The sequence below is a fragment of the Felis catus genome, chromosome D1 (assembly GCF_018350175.1).
Source record: "Felis catus isolate Fca126 chromosome D1, F.catus_Fca126_mat1.0, whole genome shotgun sequence".
Classification (NCBI taxonomy): Eukaryota; Metazoa; Chordata; class Mammalia; order Carnivora; family Felidae; genus Felis; species Felis catus.
Window position 1 is genome coordinate 38,708,008 of NC_058377.1, and position 16,716 is coordinate 38,724,723.

General features: G+C 39.6%; 1 protein-coding gene across 1 annotated transcript in view; it reads left to right on the top strand.

Moving 5' to 3' along the window:
* Nucleotides 1–261: 261 nt before the first annotated feature.
* SESN3 (sestrin 3) overlaps nucleotides 262–16,716 on the top strand; it is a 73,672-nt gene continuing 57,217 nt past the window's right edge. The window contains exon 1 of the mRNA XM_023239322.2: nucleotides 262–626. Coding sequence (XP_023095090.1) covers nucleotides 549–626 — 78 coding nt within the window. The 5' untranslated portion in view covers nucleotides 262–548. The remainder of the gene's footprint in view (nucleotides 627–16,716) is intronic.

Here is a 16,716-nt window from a genome sequence, read left to right on the forward strand (position 1 = left end):
CTTAACTTGCCCGGAGATTCAAGGCGTCCTCGGCGTCTGTGATTGGCCGGCGCAGCTCCCAACCGGGCTCTAGTTGCTCATTGGCTGCGGGCTAGCGGCCCAGGGGCGTGGCCGGGGCTGTCCGAATGGCGGGAGGGGGCGGTACCGGAGCGTGGAGGTGGTGAAGGTGGTGGGGAGGCGGGGGCGGGGCCGCACTGAGGCGCTGCGGCGGCGGCGGAGGCGGCGGCAGCGGTGGCGGCTGCTCGTCCTAGCCTGGCGGGGGCGGGGGTCTGGAGGATGGGGGCGGGAGGAACAACGGGCCGGTGAGGAGCAGCCGCCGCCGTCTCCGCCGGCGCTTCGGCAGCCGCCGCGGTGGTCGCCTCGGTCAGCGCCCTTCACTCTCGGGCCGGCGCCTGCCATCCCGACATCTCGCCCGGGGGAGGCTGAGGCTGAAGCGCGGCCGGCGGCAGGGGGACGGTCCGGCCCCGGCCCCGCAGCGGCGCGGGCGGCCGCAGTGATACCCAGCCCCGGCCCGCCGTCCGTCTTCGCCCTCGGCGCCCGCAGCCAAGATGAACCGGGGCGGCAGCAGCCCGTCGGCCGCCGCCAACTACCTGCTCTGTACCAACTGCCGGAAAGTGCTGCGGAAGGTACGGGCTCGGCCTGGGGTCCAGCCCGAGAGGGGCGCTTCCTGCCGGCGGGGCTCGGGCAGCTCGGCCCGGGGGCGCACTGTTGGGGCGAGGCTCAAAGCCATCCCGGGGCACCTTCCCCACGCCGAGACCGAAGAAGGGGGCGTGGGTTGAGGGTGGAGGTTTGCACTGCTGCTTTTTATCTCCGCCGGGACAGATGCTAGTCCCGAGGGGTTGGGGATTTTTTTTTTTTTTCTTCCGATTTTCTTTTTGCTGCCGGTAGTCTTTTTCGGCTCACCTCCCTGCCTTGCCACCTCCGGCCTGCTCCGCGGGCGGAGGGAGGGGGGGGAGCGGTTCGATCCTCCTCCCGGTGCTGTTGATGGAGGTCGGTGTGAAATCTGAACAGCCTGGTCTGGGCTTGAGGAACCTGGCTGCGTCTTTGCTGTGGCTAACTCTCGGCGGGGGTTGTTTTTGTTTATTCGGTCGCTTCTGCCTTCCTTGCCTGCTCTCCCTTAATACCCCCCCCCTTTTTACATTCTTTTGACGGTAGTCTTGTGTCTGTAGTTCAGTGTTGAAAGGAACTGGTAAAGCAGCTTGAACTTTATGCCCATGGGAAATGCTGTTCGACCTTACAGTTCCTTTGGGGTTGGGGGAGGAGGAGACGGAGGTGGACGTAGGTTATCACTCCTTAGCAGCACCCCCCCCCCCCCCGCCGCCCCTTGTAGGTCCAGAAAAATCAGAAGTACAATCAGTTTATTGCTCCAGAGTGACTGATAGAAAGTTTACTCCAGAATTGTTTAGTTTACTTGGCTTAATCACTCCGTTGAGGGGTGGGGGAGGGGAGTGAAAAGATGTCGCTTTAGAACGAGAAAAGCTTTTAATCAGACTTTAACAACCTCCACTGGGCAATATTATGATCAGTTTATTTTTCTCCAAACTCTATTATTACATTTCATCAAGTGGAAACGTTAGTTGGGGTGCTTCTGTTTGTCCAGTACAAATGAATTAAAATTGCTGAGCTGTGCAAATACATCGGGACTGAAAGACTAGGAGGAATACGGCACCGTTTTTAGTCAATTTCCCCAAATACAGTTCAATTGGGATTGTTATTTATATATTAAAAATATAAAGAAAGCATGTAAGTAAGCAAGCTCAAATATTTGCGCTCTTTGTCCAAAAACTGTTTTTCTTCCTCTGTGGGTCAGGCCAAGTGCCAATCAAAGTTGTTTTTCAAGCCTCTTTTCCCTGCAGTAGGGCTGCTGCTTCCCCCCCCCCTCCACTATTTTATTTGAGATCATGAAGAAAGCAAAGAGATTTTAGATTTGAAGTTAATCGAACAGTTAAATATGCCTTAAATTGTGTTTATTGGATATGTTTCTCTTGAAACAGATTTTTATTAAATGTGCATGTTGAGTATGTGCAGTTATTTTTTTCCATAGACTCTGGGATCGAATTACAGTTGATACTTGCTCAGCTCATTGTAGGGCAGCTTGTGAGAAATGTAATGGATCAGAAGTGCAGATCAGCTTAGTTGAATGTTAACTCTTTCACTTCAGGGTTAGATGTCATTGGAACCTAGCTTTAAAAAAATTATTATTTGCTAACTTCAAAAGTGGTTAGTTATGTTTTTAACACGAAACAAATTGTTGAGACACATTTGCTTAAACACAAGCCTGGTTAAAATAACAGTTATTTTTTTTTTTTTTGACTGAATAAGGAACTATACTGACTTTGACTTTTTTTTAATGCCTCTGGCAATTTGGTAGGCTAATAAATTTGTTTGGAGGTGATATTAGGCTTCAAAATCTAGTTTTTCTTTTAGGGGAACCATGGTTATGGATCCATCACACTTTGCTAGCATTCTTTATATTTTCCTCTTAGCTTTTGAGAAACTATTTCTATTTACCTAGAAAGAACATCCTCATTTCTAGTCATTATTAAAAGAAAGAGGTATATGGAAAATGGATATTCACCATTTTCATATTTTATAATTGCTATGTACCTCTGCCAGTATTCCAGTTTTTAGTAACTCCAAGGTATTTAATATTGATTCATGCAGTAGCATGAAATAACTTTAGATGGAAATGGGATTGTTTGAGCCAGTTATGACATGACTTGGCAACATTTGTAGCTTTTAAAGAGTGCTATTCTTCAGTGCTCTTAAAAGAGATCAAGTGCTCAGCATTTTAAATTCTTTGTCATTCTAAAAATAGCATGGAAGAGTTTATTTCTAATAAAGAGATGATTTTCTTTTTGCTAGAAAGTATATGACTTTAAAATTCATCTGTAACTCTCAAAATGCGATTCTTTGAATTGATCTTGTGTTTTCTACTTAATAAAGTGTTCAGTACTAACCAAGTGAGTCACAGCATACTGAATTTTAGTTCAGCGTAGTCCATAATGAGGAATGAAGCCCGGGTATATTACTCTTTGCTGTTATAATCCTCATTAATGATGGGGAAAGAGTCACCTTTTATGTGGCATGAAGCTATATCTTTATGTAGCTTAATCTGTTGCAATGTGTTGAGTTTGGGGGGAACTTCAAAAGGAACTGGATTCTTCAAATGGAATAACTTGGTTTATTTAACCCGATGTCTGAAAATTGAGCTGTATATTGTATGAGAGTCAACATTTATAATTAGAAGTGCCTTTACAATTTGGATTCAGGGCCATCAAAAGTAGAAACACTTTTTAAAATATTGAATATACCTAATTTGGTATCTTAGGTCAGGAACAACAATATATTTCCCAGATAGGAGAACAAATGAGCAAACAAAAAACTATCCTCCCATCTATAACTCTATATAAAGTCGAACTTGCTCTGTTATCAGGGAAACAATTCAATAAAGCTTCTAATAAAAGAGGAATTGCTTCTACTTACTTTGGGAAAGTTAATGAGTTTTGAAGTGTCATACATTTTACTTGAAGAAATTCCAGTGACGCCTAGATAAATTTTAAAGCGAAGTACCAAACTGCATTAAGGTAGGTAACTGTCAGTCCACTCATTTTCTGATGAATAAAAGGGGGCATATGACAATGTTTTTTTGAGTATTGAGCAGCTAGTGCTACTGAGGTGAGTAGAACTGCATGTAAGTTGGAAGGTTTAACATTTGAAAATTCTTCATGTGTTTAGGTAGTTCTAGTGATAGATCTTTATTGGTTATTACATTTTTCTGCTTTGTTTATATAACCACTTATTTCGACAGCTTTTGGTGGGTTTTTAAGTGAAAAGACTGAAAATAAAATGAGGACTATTAGAAGGAACCATATGAACCACTTTTATAATTAAAATTGTCAATTAATAGCAATTTTTTCAGGTCCAACCAATAGAATATAATTGCTTTGGCTGATTTAGTAGCTATAGTCTACCTCGGTTAATCTGGTTTCTTGCATATAGATTTTTGATAAAAAAAAATAACAGTTTTTATTTTATCTTAACTGAACTAGGTGGAGATTAAGCAGTGAATCAAACCATCATGCAGTGGTTTTCACACTGCTTTTCAGGGAGCCCTAAGAGGCGTCAGTGTTCATAAATGCATGAGTTGGATTACATTTTTCAGTACCTTTAAAATTATTTTTAAGTTTGAACTTAAAAATACAGCTACCCAAAAATATGTCTTCCCAAATTTTAACAAGTTGCTATCAAAGTTATCTTTTGTTACAGGATTATTCTTGCGCAGGCCTTGAATTAAAACTTGTTCCGCTACCTTTGTGCACGTATTTGAACTTTTTTGTTAATATGATATTGTTAGGAGAGATTGTCATTGATTACGAAGGCTTTGGCCTTCAAAAAAAAAAAAAAATCCTCCCTGCACATATCTGTTCATACTTTTACTTGTGAGAACGCAAAGGTATTGTTATCAGTAGTTGTCACTTTATAGCTGAAGCATATTAAAATCCATTGTTTTGTATGTTTATATGTTTCATAGTTCAATTGAAAGTTCATTTGTCAAAGGGATTCTGCTGCTTTCTCCCACCTCCCCACCACCCAGTAAGTAAACTGCCAAAACATAACTGCTAAAGTAGTGATGCTGGAAGCCACAAGATGTACTCATAGGTAGGCCTTGTAATGTGGGGCAAATTAAATTCCTGGAAGGCTAGCTTCCTCTGCAAAATGTAGATAATCTCTACTTGACTTAGGGGTTGCTGCGTAGCTCAGGAGAGGTAATGTGCGTTCGAGTACTTTGTAAACCATAAAGTACAACTATAAATCTAAGAAAAACATGTTCCCAGAAGACTGTAGTTCTTTGTGAGTCGTGGCAATCTATTTCAATACATACTGAGTGATTTGGTTAGTCTTCACTTTTCCGTCCTTTTTAATTATGGTCTATAAATGAGAAGTAAAGATATTCTGCAACATACTGATTTTTGATTTGCATATTTCTATTTGTACCTACCCCACCCCCTCTTAAACAGAGCGAGCCGGTGAGCGCTGCTTTCATTTTTTCCAATAATTAAATAAAATGAAATTGCCTTTTGGGCACTTCAGCAGATGAGGGGAATTAGCATTTAGTTTGAAAAGACTACGAGTCAGAGATGATCATATTTAATACAAGCTGGGGAAAATCCAGCTGGGTTAAGCAAAGAATGTTTAATAATTCTAATTTAGGAGAAGAGTTACGGGAGTAAAGGTGTCTTAGCCTTTTCATCTTCTCCCTTCTCCCTTTTTTTTCCCTTTTGAAACTATTGGGTTGTAACTTCAGTTTGCCTAGACTTTCACAGTTTTTAGAGTGCTTTCACATGATGTCAGCTGTTTCTCACAAACAGAAAATTTAAGTGCCATGACCTCTGTCATAAAAAGTCCATTTAATTCTTAGAACTGCTTCTGTAATAAAACTGTATTCTAATTGTCCCCTGCAGTATTGAAGCTGCCAGGGAGTGTCCTCACTTCCAGCCTCCGCCTCTGTGAGTGCCTGTAGGTCCCCACAAACTCTCCGTCTGGCCATTCTTTTTATTACTAGCAATGAATGTTGTCAGGTGTTCCTGAATTTTCAGGATCGCTTTTTGTATTTTGGAGCAAATATTTATCAACATCATGCCTGGGTAATAGAGCCATTAAAAGTGCAAGCTAGACGAATGGATTTTCCTATATGAGGGTAGAGAAAGTTAAGTTTACTGATAGGGTTTCAGATCCCACATTGTAACTAACAAGGAGCTCTGCTTGTGGAGTTTTGGTGTGCTATCAAAGAAGACGACTCACAGTTAACTCTTTCATTTCTCAACCTCTTATCTGTGTCAGGCCAGATTTTCCTCACATACTTCAGTCAAAACATCGCAACAGATTGCATGCAGAATCAGCCATGAAATTCAGCTGTCTTATATTAAACAGACACTAAAGAGATTTGCACAAACGTAAATGTCACTCTGCTCGCTGTTTTTTTGTTTTGGAAAATAAAGTTATTTTCGTAAAAATACGTGCCTTATGTTAACATGTAATGGTTTTATTATTTTAAGGGAACTAACATTTAACATTTTCTCAGTTTTAACTTCTAATACGGTAAATATTGACAGTTATAACCCACACATCAACAAAAGCTGTTCGGCATTCTCAGTAATTTTTTAAGAGTGAAAGAATTCTGAGACCAAAACATTTGAGAACTGCTGAGTCAGAGTTCATATAAATGTATGGTACATATAAATGTAATTCTCAGGAGTCTATGGGGGAAAATAAGAGGCTAATACCACTGACAGAAAATGTGGTTAAGGCCATCTCATCACCTCTATTTTGTGTGGGGATGACTTACATATGCTGCCTGGCACCTTTTCAGTGACATTCTAAACGCTTCTCTACTACCATAGTGAGACTGAGGCTGACTAGAAGTGATCTTTACTTTTTGTGAGCATCTGGTAGAAACCAGGGTGGGGGAAAACACACATCTCTGGCTCTGAAGGAATATTCTCCTAAGTTCTACACAATGACTGAAGAATGGTCAGATCCAAAGATTATGTCCATTGTGCTCTAATTGGTTTGTTTGGGGCTGAAAAGGAAAGAAAGGCTCTGAGTAGCCGGGTTAGCCTTTTTTTTCTTGAAAGCTGAGACATGTGGGAGAAGCAACCAAAGAAGAGACAAGAAAGAATCAGAAAAGTATCAGTGCAGGCTGCTGATAACAAGCATGGGTAGAATAAAGAAATGAAAACCACCACTGTAGACAGAAGATAGGACGACCCTGAATGTAGGAGTTCCTAACTACTGCAATCCCCAAGGATACAGCGCATTTTCTATTTTGTGTGTAGGGGGTGCAGTTACCCTGTCCACACAAGCTATGGCAGACAATCTGTTCAATGTGGTCCCCAAGGCACCCGCATAAGGATCTATTTATCTGATTAGATCTGATGACACCTGTAAATGACTACCAGTATCTGAACTGTCCTTAGATATCACTGGGGGGGGGGGAGGGGTGGGTGGGAATGGGGGAGGAGGTGGGATTCACCATGTATAGTAAATACACAGCAAAGCCAAAATGTTTAGTCCTGTGTCCCACAGTTACATTAAACAAAGAAGTAGATGTGGTATAAACTGTTTAAAAACACATATCCCATACCATCAAAATCTATAGTTAACATGTAGAATTCCTGCTTGTCTTTGGAAATTCTTCTTCAAAACTCTTAGGACGTCTCAAAAGCGTTTCCTAATCTTTAAACCGTTTTCCTTCTATCTCAAGACTGCCATGGTGTCCATTTATCACACTTCACACGTTAAATTATGATGAACAATTTACATAGATCTTTCTGCTACTAGGTTGCCTGTTCTTTGGGATCTGGTTAATAGAAAGTTTATTTTTAGGAAAGTAGAATTTTGATTTAAAGATCTATTATTCTTGTAACTACTGGCGGTGTACCTATATTGGATACATACAATCTGATAAAATGAAGACTTTTCTCTTTTTCCAAGAGATGTTTGATATTTGTCTGATATATCTGTTCTTTGTGGTCATATTTTGTTCTATTTATGAGGAACACATTGAGAAGTTCAGAACAAAGATGATTTTAGTGATAAAGTCATCTTTGCAACCACGGAAATGTTTCAATGAAGTATCTACTTTTTGTAAGAGGTTCTTTTTTTTTTCTTTTTTTTTTTTAATGTTTTTATTTATTTTTGAGACAGAGAGAGACAGAGCATGAGCAGGGGAGGGGCAGAGAGAGAGGGAGACACAGAATCTGAAGCAGGCTCCAGCAGCAGGCTCCAGGCTCTGAGCCGTCAGCACAGAGCCCGACGCGGGGCTCGAACTCACAGAGTGTGAGATCATGATTTGAGCTGAAGTTGGACACTTAACCGACTGAGCCACCCAGGCGCCCCTGTAGGGAGTTCTGATAGGGAGCACACACGTCAGTTCACTAAGAGGGTCAGGACACTGATGTTAGCTATTGGTCCTTCTGAGAAACATAAAATGTCCATTGCTTTCATATGGACACCTGTTCTGTCTCCTGGAAAGTGCTAGTGTTTTATAAGGGATAGCAGTTTTGGAGTACTTAGGACATACCTTCAAACTTACAAGATTCTTTGTAGGCCACCTCCTAAGGTTCTTTCCACATATTATCCTGGCTGAGGCTTTTCCTCTTCTACTTCCCCCAAGTCCTCTTTTTTGGAAATCTCCCAAGCCAGCTGTGATCTTCTTGGCCAGCACGCACTCCCTTGGTAACTGAACCAGAGAATTGGTCCTAGGCCTGGACTGCCCCTTAGTTAGCTTTCACTTTTCAGATCCACCCAAAAGTGAGTCACTTGCTGGTCCGTGGGCCAGGTTATTGACTGCCTCCTGAGGGGCACCTCAATATTATCGGATATTTAATGGTGGGTCGACATTTTGTTGCTCAAAGCTTCTAATAAGGAGTAACAGGCATTCTACCTTACATTTCATGAAGAATATATTGAACATACCAAATATACATAAGTATGACCAAGTATAAAAATGGCTGATTTAGGGCCATACTCTTTCTTGCATCAGAGATTTCTTAAGGTATAAAATACATATTTGAGTAAGACTTACTTTTTTTCCTAATTAATAGCAACTGGTAATGGAGGCATATGTTCTTATATCTAGATAACATTTTATTTTTACCTCTCCCTTATCGCAAAGATGAAACTAGTCACCTGAAGAAATGAAATCTCTCTTTCTAGTAGCTAGAGGCTGAATATTGAGAAGCCTGAAATTAACCTCATGGCTAACTAGAGCTGGATTTTGTGGAAGATTATTGTAATTTTCTGAGATTGTGACTCTTAGTTTTGAAATGTATTTTATAAAATCAATAACGATACTAGCTTCTTTTGAATACCGCCTATGTGCCATAGACTGTGCTAAATATTGAAACCCTGCATATGTATCCTATTTAGTCATCACAATGAACCTATAAAGAATTATTACTCACATTTTATGGATGAAGAGATTAGGGCTCAGAGAGCTTTAGTTACTCGATTAAGATCATAGTACCAAAACAGGTCTAACTCCAAAGCCTGGCTCATTATACAGGTATAAGCACTGTATTTCCTTACATTCCACGTTTTCTTTATGTGAACGACTCGTACAAGACATAAAATTAATGAAACTTAACAGGACTTGATTACTTAAGAGATTAATAAGAGTGATTTCAAATTCAGATATTTTCTACTAGTTTATTTTTACATTAGAAATGCAAATTTCTCTAAAAGATTAAATTGATTGAGAAATAAATTGAAGTTCTCATTGACAGTTTTGCCCCATCTAGTTAGCTCTCTTCTCTCTATAAATCTGTTGTTAATTATCTTACCAGTCTTCCTAATCCCAGGATACATTTTTCCTAATTTTCCAGCAAACTGTGACCTATTTCTTAGCCAATCAGTCATTCATTAGTTCGGTAACATGGATTCACTCAGTACTGTTGAAATATCTGACAAGGGACACTGTCTAAAAATATTTTAAGTGTTTTGTCTTTTGAATAGGACCCCTAAGAAATGTTCTCAGCTTTCGGTAATGTCTTTGGGTAAAAAAGAGTTATTTATGGAGATAAGAGATCATGTGAATACTCATTTCCACCATTCATTTTGGCCTTCTGTGGTAAGGCAAAAATGATGGTAAAAGGAAACAGAGAGCCCCTGGGACTGCTGTCCTTCCACTGGCTTCCCCACCTGCATTCTGTGTTCTACATCCACAGAAGACTTACAGAAGAGTTTCCAGTCTTACCAAAGGTGTATGTTAGGGAGAAGAGTTTGTGGGAAGATGGCAGTTCTGCTATTCGTAAATTAGAACTCTCGGGAGTTTTCCATAGCAACACAAAAAGATTCCTAGTTAAGCACTATGAATATTACCGGTATACTCAATAGGCATTTACTGATTATCTTGGACACCTAGCCACTAGGTGGAACATTGTTCCCAAGGGAAAATACACTCCAAAATCTAAGTAACTGCTTCACTGGAGGCTTCCCTAACTTTGGTATGCTTAACGCTAAAAAAAGGGTAAGCGATTTTGACAAAAAAGTAGTTTTTAGTATGTTCATTCTGGGAATATGTTTGGTTATTGTGTCTAATTCTGTTAATGCATCTCTATCCAACAGAAAATTCTGTTAATGCAGCTCTATCCAATATTCACGTAACGGTTGAAAAGAAGGGGATAAAAATTGGGTGATAATCAGGTGTTGGGATAACCAAAGGCCCAGCATCAGGCTGGCTTATCCTTGGGTGCTTTGTGTTTACTAAGGCTCTGCCCCAGCTTCGTGCATTTTAAGCTGGGTGGCATATTTTTTACTACCCATTTTGTCTTTAAGGTAATATAAATGAAAATCAATTTTATTTTATTTTTATTTTTTTTAAGTTTATTTATTTTGAGAGAGAGAGCATGAGCAGGGGAGAGGTAGAGAGAGGGAGAGACAGAATCCCAAGCAGGCTCCGCACTGTCAGCACAGAGCCAGACGTGGGTCTCAAACCCACAAACGGTGAGATCATGACCTGAGCCAAAACCAAGAGTTGGGCACTTAACCAACTGAACAAGCCAGGTGCCCCAAGAAAATCAATATTAATTCCTCAGCAAGTTTCCTTTTTATATGAAGTTAGGAATTTAACTTGCATATCTTATTTTTTGGGGTATAAAACGATAAAGAACACAAACCCAGCCAATTTACTTCACCAAAAGAGAATTAAAACAAAAATCACCTAAGCTAATGGTACCTTAGCACTAAACCCCAAGTAATATTCAAATTCTTTTATTTTACATAAACATTTTTGTGTATTAGTTGAAATTAGTGAATTCTCAGGTGGGGTAAAGAATATTTGTTGTAGTCTTAGTTTTTGAAATACAGTATGACCTATATAGTTCATAATCTTCTAAGATACTGTTTTGTATTATGTAACTATTAAGATAACTACAAGGTCTAGGTTTTAATATTCTTGAGGCAAAGTGCATGGTTGAACACCCAAGATTAGCATGAATTTGCAAGTGTTCTTTTATGCAAGAGAACTACTTAGTATTTAGTGCCCTTAGAGTGAGGGACAGTACATGTTTAGGTAAATAAGAATGTAGAAACAATTCTCTCTTTTGGCAAAAGTATATACATTGCCCTTTTATACTTATTCTACATCTCAATGTTATTACCCCTTCATGGCCTTCATACTCTTAAGCAGTCAAGGAATGTAAAGGCTGTTAGCATTTATAAACCACTTGCATACTATATGAATGTCTGTTATATTTATTAATTCAGCTCCTACCTCTTAGGTACTGAACGCACCGACAGCAAGGACATCAGGGCTCTTGCCTAAGCAGTGTCATGAGTTGCAGCATACATCTGGATCTCATAAAGAGAACTTCAAGATTATGCTCCTCATTTGACAGATGGTATAGAACAGTGTTTGGCAGATTGTTTTTTTCTGTAAAGGACCAGCTAGTAAACAGTTTAGGTTTGTGAGCCTAAAGTAAGGCCTAAAGTAGTTGTCTGTGTGACAGCTACTCAGCTCTGTCCCGGTGTTGCGAGAGCAGTAGATAACCCATTACAGAATGGATGGTTTTGTACCAATAAAACTTTGTTTATGGACACTGCAGTTTTAACTTTATATTATTTTCACGTCATGAATATTCTTTTGTGGGTTTTTTTTTTTCAATTATTTAAAAATGTAAAACCCAGGCGGTACAAAAAGAGACAGTGGGCTGGGTTTAGCCCGCAGGCTAGCTTGCTGACCTCCAGGTGTAAAAGACGGTGCAAGGAATTTGGCATCTTCTGAGGTGTGCCGGCTCATACTAACATAGGTAATATGTAATAGGTAATAGTACCTATTTAAAAAAAATTTCTGTGTCATTCTAACTGTATAAAACTAATCAAATGCCACTCTGTAATAAACACTGCATTTATAAAAACATCTAATTGATGGGGCGCCTGGGTGGCGCAGTCGGTTAAGCGTCCGACTTCAGGTCACGATCTCGCGGTCCGTGAGTTCGAGACCCGTGTCGGGCTCTGGGCTGATGGCTCAGATCCTGGAGCCTGTTTCCGATTCTGTGTCTCCCTCTCTCTCTGCCCCTCCCCCGTTCATGCTCTGTCTCTCTCTGTCCCAAAAACATCTAATTGGAATGACCTGTCTATTTAGTACCTGGATAAGTTAGGACGGATCCAAAGTAAAACTTCTAAAAATCTGTAGTTACTAAACACCCTAGAAAGCCCACGTGTCAGGCCATTGAGCACTTATAAACACAGAGTGCTTTTTCACCTCTTTGGAAGTAACACCTTTTCATACCTTGTTTGATTTTCAGTAGCAGAACCGGTATGTATTACAGAGCTTTACATTGTAATTATGGTTACTTTTTTGAGAGTTTTGCAAAACCTAATTTATACGACTGGTTTGGATTGATAGGCCGTAGTGCAAAACTAGTTTCTTAAGAGTCCGAATGTATTTTGTGCTGGTCAGAGTCCCTAGTTAGGACTGCAGAGCTGTGTCATTCATATTGTCTTTGAGGTTTTGGGTGGAGCGGGCATATGATAGTTCCATAGATATTTCTTAGGACTACAGCTAGGCAAGGCAAGAAGCTTAGTACTTTTTCTGTAGTAAATTTTAAACTGTTGAACTCATTGTCTTATTCCATTAAAGTCCTAACTACCTTCCTCCACCAACATTATCACAGTGGCAGTCAAGAAATGTGTCATCTGGTAAAGGAAAAAAACACACACTCCAGACCCGACAGGGGTAGTACCTGAATGCAGAGATGTATGAGCGTTGATGTGGGCAGTGTGTGTGAGGGGAGGGTGATGCAGTGGAGACAAACCCCACCTCCGGCGAGCAGACGTGATGGCTGTCAATACTTTATAAAAATGGAAAACCATTAATTATCCAGAATACTTTTTCGGACAGTGAGCTTTGAAAATTTCACACTGAGCATTTAGTCAGTGAGTAAAATGTGGCACCGTTTATCAGGGTTGAACATTCGTAAAAGCATGAGTATATGATGTTTTTCCGTGGTTGAGATCTAATGATATCCAAAGCAATGACGCAGTTGGTACAAAGTACAAGATTTAGACCCTGTTCAGTCCAGAATTTTCATTGAAATGAAGATCGACAGCTATGCATGTTAATATTGTGTGCTTCAAACAAGATCTGATAGGGAGTTCTTTTGACCAACCCTTGTTATGATTGCATATTGTTATGGTTATACATGGGAGAAATAAATGTGCCTAACCCAAGTATTGATATGGTTGACTATTTTATGTTATGAAGTAACCACTAATCTGATGCACTTGGTTTTAAGTATAATTGACGTACATTATGTTAGTTTCAGGTATACAGCATAATGATTAGATGTTTATATGCATTGCAAAATGATGACCACAATATGTCTAGTTACCACCCAGCACCATACAGAGTTTTGAAGTTTTTTTCTTGTGATGAGAACCTTTAAGATTTACTTTCTTTGAAACTTTCAATTTTGCTATACGATGTTGTTGACTGTAGTCACCATGCTGTATATTACATCCCCACTACTTATTTATTTTATACCTGGAAATTTGTGCCTCTTGATCCCCTTCACCAATTTTGCCCACCCCTCTATATCTTTCCTTCCCTCTCTATCTCCCCTTTCCACCAATCCATTCTTGGTATCGATGAGTTTGATTTTGTCCTGTGCATTCCTTTATTTTTTTAGATTTTCACAGGTAAGTGAAACCATACAGTGTTTGTCTTTCCCTGTCTGACTTATTTCACATAGCATAACACCATCAAGGTCTATCCTTGTTGTTGTAAATGACAAGATTTCTTCCCCCCATCCCCTCCATGGCTGAGTAGTATTCCATTGTGTGTATATATCACATCTTTGTCCATTCATCCGTTGATGGGCGTTTAGGTTGTTTCCATATCTTGGCTGTTGTAAATAATGCTGCAGTGAACATAGAGGTGTATATATCTTTTTAGATTAGTCTTTTTGTTCTCTTATGATAAATACCCAGAAGTGGAATTGCTGAATCGTATGGTAGTTCTATTTTTAATTGAGAAGCCTCCATACTTTTTCATCCATAGTGGCTGTTAGCCACTTTACATTCCCACCAGTAGGATACAAAGCCTCCCTTTTCTTCACATCCTCACTGACACTTGTTATTCCTTGTCCTTTTGATAATAGCCATTCTGACAGGTGTGAGATATCTCATTGCGGTTTTGATTTGCATTTCCCTGATGATTAGTGATGTTTAGCATCTTTTCATGTGCGTATTGGCCATCTGGATGTCTTTGGAAAAATGTCTATTTAGATCCTCTGCCCATTTTTTAATTTGGATTTTTTGGTGGGTTTTTTTTTGTCATCGTATGAGTTCTTTATATGTTTTCAATATTAACTCCTCAGATATATGATTTGCAAATATTTTCTCCCATTTGGTAGTTGCTTTTTTATTTTATTGATGGTTTCCTTGCTGTGCAGAAGCTTTTTAGTTTGATGTAGTACCATTTTTGCTCTTGTTCCCTTTGCCTTTGGAGTCAGATAAACAAACAAACACAAAAACACCAAGAATGATGTCCAGGAGCTTACCACCCTTGTTTTCTTCTAGGAATTACATGTTTCTCATTTTACATTCAAGTCTTCATTTTGAGCCAACTTTTGTATATGGGTTAAGATAGTGATCAGTTTCATTCTTTTGTATGTGACCGTCCAATTTTCCCAACAAATTATTGAAGAGATTGCCCTTCCCTGTTGAATGTCCTTGCCTCCTTTGTCTTAAATTAATTGACCATATATGCTTGGGTTTATTTCTGGGTCCTCTATTCTGTTCTGTTGATCTATGTATCTGTTTTTTTTTTTTTGTTTGTTCGTTTGCCAGTACTGTACTATTTTGATTACTATAGCTTTGTAATGTATGATGTCAGGGAGTATGATCTTTGCTTTTTTTCTCAAGATAGCTTTGGCTGTTTGGAATCTTTTGTGGTTCCGTATACATTTTAGGACTGATGCACTTGGTTTTTTTAAAAAACAAATCCTGTCTGGGGCTCCTGGGTGGCTCAGTCGGTTGAGCATCCAGCTTCGGCTCAGGTCATGATCTCAGTTTGTGTGTTCGAGCCCCGCATTGGGCTCTGTGCTGATAGCTTAGAGCCTGGAGCCTGCTTCGAATTCTGTGTCTCCCTCTCTCTCTGCTCCTCCCCCACTCATGCTCTGTCTGTCTCTCTCCTTCAAGAATAAATAAAAACATTAAAAAAAATTCTTTTAATAAAAAAGTAAAAAACTAATCCTGTGATGTAAAAGCAGCCATTAATGGAAAATATTTTACTTTTAATTGATGGTAAGCTTTTAAAGGTAAGTACATCAGTGCCTTTTTCTTTTGTTTCCTTTACGAATGGCCTTTATTAAAGCTATTGCAGAGAACATATTTGTCACAACGGCAAATGGAAAGAATTGATAACTAACGAGTACCTTGATGATAGCTCCATTTCACTGCAGATATTTATAGCAGCAGTTGAATTTTTTAAAAACTGAGTAAGAAACTCAGAATCCTGCCATCAAAGCGCTGGCAGGTGTTGCATCTTTTGTTGCCGAAGGCCACTAAAATTTGAACCTGTCGTGACTTCATTCAACAATTGTAGCTTTTAATAAACCACTGTGTTCCCATTTATGAAAGGTACTCTGATGTGAAAAAATGAAGTAGTTTGTCCTCTCATACTTCTGACTTGTCCCTCACTTTGTCAGGAACAGGTATGCATTTCATGACCATAAAACAGTAGAGGAGGATATTGTGACTGTAAAAGTCCGTTTCTTTTTATTCGATCGTTATAGTCATTTTAATGCCTTTTAGTGTTTCTGGATGATTAACTATTTTACAGAGCCGTGGAACACTTGAAAACCAAAATGCAGTGTGCTGCCAGTTGTAGATCGGTCAATTCAAGATAAAGGATTCCTAAAATGAAAATGGAAGTCCGTGGGAAGGCTAGACTGGACTCACAGAAACTTGCTACATACCTTTTCTGGAACATATGTAATGCATAATTGGTTTACAGTTGTTGCTAAAAGAAATTTACATTCAAATACTAAGTACCTTTGCACAAGTTTATAGCAGATAGTTGCTTTTCAAGACCAGTTAGTTGGTTCACGGGAGACACAAGCCATTTTCTGATGGGCAAGGGTGTGTTTTCCTGAATGTCATTGCAACCCCAGCAGTGACCTGACCACTGGATAGCAAGTTTTAGGAATTAATTTGGTTTTGATTGAAGTAATATCCTTTCCAAATTGCTAGGATTGATTCTCCCCTTCCACCCCCAGACTGAAGCTATTGTTTTATTTAAAATGGTTCACTTGGGTTGAAGTCATTTATTAACAGAATAACAAGTCTGTAAGTTAGTAAGCTTGTTTAATGTCTAGGACAATGGTTCTTGAAGTGTGGTCCTGGAACCAGCAGCATCAGCATCACCTGGGAGATTGCTAGAAATGCACTCTTTTGGAACCCACTCCAGAGCTGCTGAATCAGGAACGTTGGAAGTGAGGTTTGTCCATCCGTGGTTTAGCAATCCCTCCAGGTGATCCTGATGTACTCTTAAGGATTGCGAACCTCTGGTCTATGGTCATTAACCTAATGCTTATACAAATCAGAATTGTGTGTGTCCCTTTTATTTTCAGTATGTATTATTAATTGAGAAATACGGTGAAAAGAGGAAATTGTTTCAGATTAAATCAATACTAAATCCCTACTCTT